This window comes from Protomyctophum bolini (genome assembly GCF_963924005.1).
Source record: "Protomyctophum bolini genome assembly, chromosome: 2".
NCBI classification, from domain to species: Eukaryota; Metazoa; Chordata; class Actinopteri; order Myctophiformes; family Myctophidae; genus Protomyctophum; species Protomyctophum bolini.
Genome location: NC_137863.1, coordinates 4,923,754 through 4,928,403, shown reverse-complemented (window position 1 = coordinate 4,928,403; position 4,650 = coordinate 4,923,754). Strand labels below are relative to the sequence as shown.

Genomic DNA, 4,650 nt, shown 5'->3' with positions numbered 1-4,650 from the left:
ATTTCATAGAACATTTCATGGTAGTGGTTCAATGCCTTGTCCAAGGGCACTTCAGTGGTGGTAATTTTTAACCTGTTGGACCAAAGGGGAAGGAAAAGACCCCTTATTGTTTTTGTACCGTTTTTATCTCCTTCTACCATTTTCCGCAGTTCTGGCAGTCGCTTTCCACCATATTCTGGAAAATGATAGAGGCTCAAATTGCTTTATTGCTTTTATGGTTTGGCCCCCCGCCTTATCGCTGCTTGCAGCTATATTTATTGAGCGGCGCTAGCTGAGCACGGAATGTGATTGATGATTATGATGATATAAGAACGCTGCTCACCTCACACACGTGTGATTCTTATTGAGGGGCGCTAGCCCCTCCTATATACAGGTTTAATGTTTGTTTTTAGTTCAATGTTTGTTTTAAAAACGCCATTGACAATGAAGGGAACATTTACGTCATCTTGTCCCTAACACAAACATTAAATGCCATTAACAATAAAGAGAATGTAATGGGTTTTTTTGGCACCGTTTGTTTTACGTCACCATTACATCACATGAGTTAGACTTTAATGTATTAGCGCCCCTCACTTCACACATGGGGGTGATTTTTATTATTGTGGGCTCAAGTATAGAGAGTGCATTATTGTTATCGTAATTATCCCCAGGGCCGTGGGCTGTGATGTCACGTGGGCCAACCAATAGACGGAATGTGATTTATGATGTATGCCGATAAGAGCACCGCTCACTTCACACAAGTGTCATCGATTAGCAAGCTACTGAGCCCACACTGTTTCTTCGGGAATAGTATTTTCTAGTTATTATGATTACATTTTTCTTCTTGCAAAAAAAAGGGAAATCAGACCCGTCTGAACTGAGTGGTGCTGTGTGTGTGTGTGTGTGTGTGTGTGTGCATGCGTGTGTCGTGTTTACACATTCCGTTATACGTGTGTGGAATGACATGAGATTGAGAAGACAGAGTTTCTTTTTTAGTATAAGGCTGTGGAAGTATTCACACTATTTTTGTTAGGCTGTGCAACAGTGACACTCGGTGGTCAACAAAATTCTATTTCCGTGCTCGGACAGACACAGGGACACGTACAGGGAATCACACATAGCTGCGCATTGGAGTGGCTGCACCACTCAAAAACAACTATAAAACGTATCTTATATTAAAATGTAGTTCCCGATGCGGACACACTCCCAAATAATATGGAGTGTGTCGTCATAACCTCAATGTGGCCTCACGGCATTACACGCAAAATGATTGAGATGATCACAATCTTTCGTTTCTTCCCTTCGGGAGCGTATAGTGTTTTTCCGACGTCTCATTACTCACCCTATACCCCTAAGCATAACAGCACACAGAACTTAACTGACCACTGCGGGCACTCCACTCCCTTCGATCGCTTCTTGTGCATGAATAGTGTGATCTTATATATTTATATGGCCACAACGACAAGTCTCCTCAATTGTTGTCCACCGTCGGCGTGATAGTCACACCTTTCAGGATCTCGCCCCAGCCAATCAGACGCCAATGTTTCTCCACGCGGCGACTCAGGGCGATCTTCTCGCCGACCTCCGTGCAGACGGGGTTGGTCAGGACGATCTTGGCCAGGCCGTCCTTGGTGGCGCTCACCTTGCCTCCCGTGGACAAGGAACCGATGTTCACCATCAGCGTCTCGCCCTTGGTCAGCTTCTGGACCTTGGCGCCTTTCTTGTCCGCCTCGATGCGGACGCCCAGCAGCCTCCGCATGATGAAGCAGGAGATCTGCAGCTCCGAGAAGATCTCGGGCAGCGCTCCGACGGCGCCCAGCATCTGACCCACCATGCGATCCGCTCGGCACAGCGTGGGGTCGATCTTGGTGCCCACGCCGATGAGGCCCCCCGGCACGGCGTACTGCAGGTCGTTGTGCTCGGCGAACAGGGAGACGATCTTGGAGATGATGGGCTTGCACTTCAGCCTCCCGTGCTCGTCCTTGGTCACGATTCCCGGACGCACCTCCACCTCCTGGCCCAGCTTGAGCACGCCCTTTATGATGCTGCCTCCGGCGACGCCGCCTTTCAGGTCGTCCACGTCGCACCCGGGCTTGTTCACGTCAAACGACCTGATGACGATGAGCCTGGGCTCCGAGGTGAAGTCTCGGATCGGCACCGGGATCTTTTTGACGATGTACTCGCACACCACGTCGATGTTGTACTTGAGCTGGGCCGAGAAGGGGATGACGGGGGCGCCCTCGGCCACGGTGCCCTCTATGAACTTGAGGATCTTCTCATGCTGCTCCTTGGCCTCGGTCTCCTTCACCAGGTCGATCTTGTTCTGCAGGATCAGAATGTGTTTGAGCTTCATGATCTCGATGGCCGCCAGGTGCTCCTGCGTCTGCGGCTGGGGACACGGCTCGTTGGCCGAGATCAGCAGGAGGGCCGCGTCCATGACGGCGGCTCCGTTCAACATGGTGGCCATCAGGATGTCGTGGCCCGGACAGTCCACGAACGAGACGTGTCGGACCAGCTTGAAGTTGCCCTTGGTGCCGGGGATGTCCGTGGGGAACTCGTCCGGGGTGCTGCTCCCGCACGACCTGTAGCACTCTGGCCTCGGACAGTCGTCCAGCTTGTACACCTTGGAGTTGGCGTATCCCAGCTTGATGGTGATGTTCCTCTCCAGCTCGTTCTTGAACCGCACGGTGTGCACGCCGGAGATGGCCTTCACCACCGTGGACTTCCCGTGGGCCACGTGGCCAATGGTTCCGATGTTGATAGTGGGCTGCCTGCTGATGACCTCGGGAGAGAGAGGGGTCAGCGTTGACACGACCAGAGTGTTTAAGTCCTGTCTGGACAGATGAGGCTGCCCGACCCCGGGCGTCGATCCAGACTTGTTGCCCGCCATGTTGAATTCTGTCTCTCTCTCAGTCTACGGTAATCTCTGATATCTCTGTTATTGTGCTTACGGTAATCTCTGATATCTCCGTTATTGTGCTTCTGGCTTGCTCTGTGTTTCTCTGTGTCTTTCTCTGTGTCGCCATCTCTGTATCTAACGTTGTTAACCTTAAATCACTGCATCTTTCTCGAAACAATTAAATATCAGGTGCAAACACGTCGCTCAGCTTCTTATATTGTCTCAAGTGGAGGCATGGTATATGGAGATCACTGATGTCATCAGTATATGCCCATGCCCATATATGGGCACATGTTGTCGGATGGATGTGTGACATGGGTGGCCTGAACCTCTACTAGGCTGTAATGTTTGAAAACACTGAGCCCTCCGTTGTTTATTCAGGCCTGTTCGTTGGGTGTATATTTTGTGTAATACGGTCAGCACAGCAAACAAACCTGTAAACGGTAACAGACATGGTGCTCGGGTGGGACAGTGGTAAAGTCCATGCCCTGTGGGATAAATGAAAGTCCTCTTTAAGTTTGTAGCTTGTGGCAGTGGCCATGATCTTAACTCAACACATGCGCATGATATCACATAGCTTGTGGTGCTGTAACCACGGCGATGACAGATGCAAGAATCCCATTATATCCTGCCCTGAATGCAGAATCTCCGTTGCTGTTTACCATGTTACACAAAAACGCTAATACATAGCTTACATTTCGAAAAGGCAAAAAAAACTGTCCTGTGAAAAAACTGTTTGAAGATGACAGAGGTTCCTTTTGATGACAGAGGTTTGCTGAATTATAATATAGATATATCTGCTTTCTGGAAGAAACCACCTGACAAAATGTTCAAAACATCCAGCTCAAGTGAACCTGACAAAGTTAGTTTATTCTGAGTGTTTATTTCATGGCAGGCAGACCGTCATACAGACAGACTGATTGTTTTATGGAAATAGTTGTAACTTAATGTTTGTGCTGAATGTGCTAATTGCAAATAATTATTCACAATAGAGAAAATGTAGGAACTTACTTTGATTGCAAATTGTGTCATTAACAGAATAGAAAGGCCACCACCAAAGGCCACACCAAACCATCATTTCACATGTTATGTAGTAATAACACAAATAGAGAGAGAAGATAAGTTATCATTAATGTTGTCATTGTCATGTCCCCTTGCCATTTTAGATTTTTGCAACCACTCCAAGGAACAGCAATGTCCGTGTCAACCGTGTGTGACTATGAGCACCAGTACCAATGAGTACCAAAAGTGGCGCTGTTGTGCCAGAAACACAGAGAGAGAGATACGAGGTAAATCGAAGGTAAAATAATAAATGCAAACTGGTGTTGGCCAGAAAAAATAAACCTGCATAGGCCTATACTCTTGTCCGTCACACGGGACATGAGCAGACTCCTCAGCTTTAGGTTCACAGCTGTTTCAGCAGCATGCAATAGGGGCGGAGAGATTCCTGCACTGTTGCTCTCGTCTGTGCGCCACTACCGCCGTGGGGCACGTAGACCACCCAGTAGCCTTCTCTCTGACACAGCTGCCTCTTCTCCGGGTTGATCCGGTTCTGAAGGACCACCTTGTAGGTGTTCCCGTCTACCCGGGACTTAAACGTCTTGCAGTACTCCTCTGCCATCCTGACGTCCGGCGTGGAGTACACGCCCCTGCCCCTCGACTCTCCGATGGTGAGAGAGGCTGCGGCTGAAGCGCGGCGGCTGCAGCCTCTCTCACCCATGCGGGGGAGCATGAATCCGGGGGTGCCGCCGTCCATGTAGTGGCCGTGGTAG

The 4,650-nt window shown here is 49.4% G+C and overlaps 1 protein-coding gene across 1 annotated transcript; it reads right to left on the bottom strand.

Moving 5' to 3' along the window:
- Window positions 1-1,450: 1,450 nt before the first annotated feature.
- LOC308326400 (eukaryotic translation initiation factor 2 subunit 3-like) lies at window positions 1,451-2,869 on the bottom strand (the record flags this gene model as incomplete). Its single annotated transcript, XM_080779277.1, has 1 exon — window positions 1,451-2,869. One exon carries the CDS (start codon window positions 2,867-2,869, stop codon window positions 1,451-1,453), a length of 1,419 nt encoding a protein of 472 aa, XP_080635403.1.
- Between the last annotated feature and the right edge of the window lie 1,781 nt (window positions 2,870-4,650).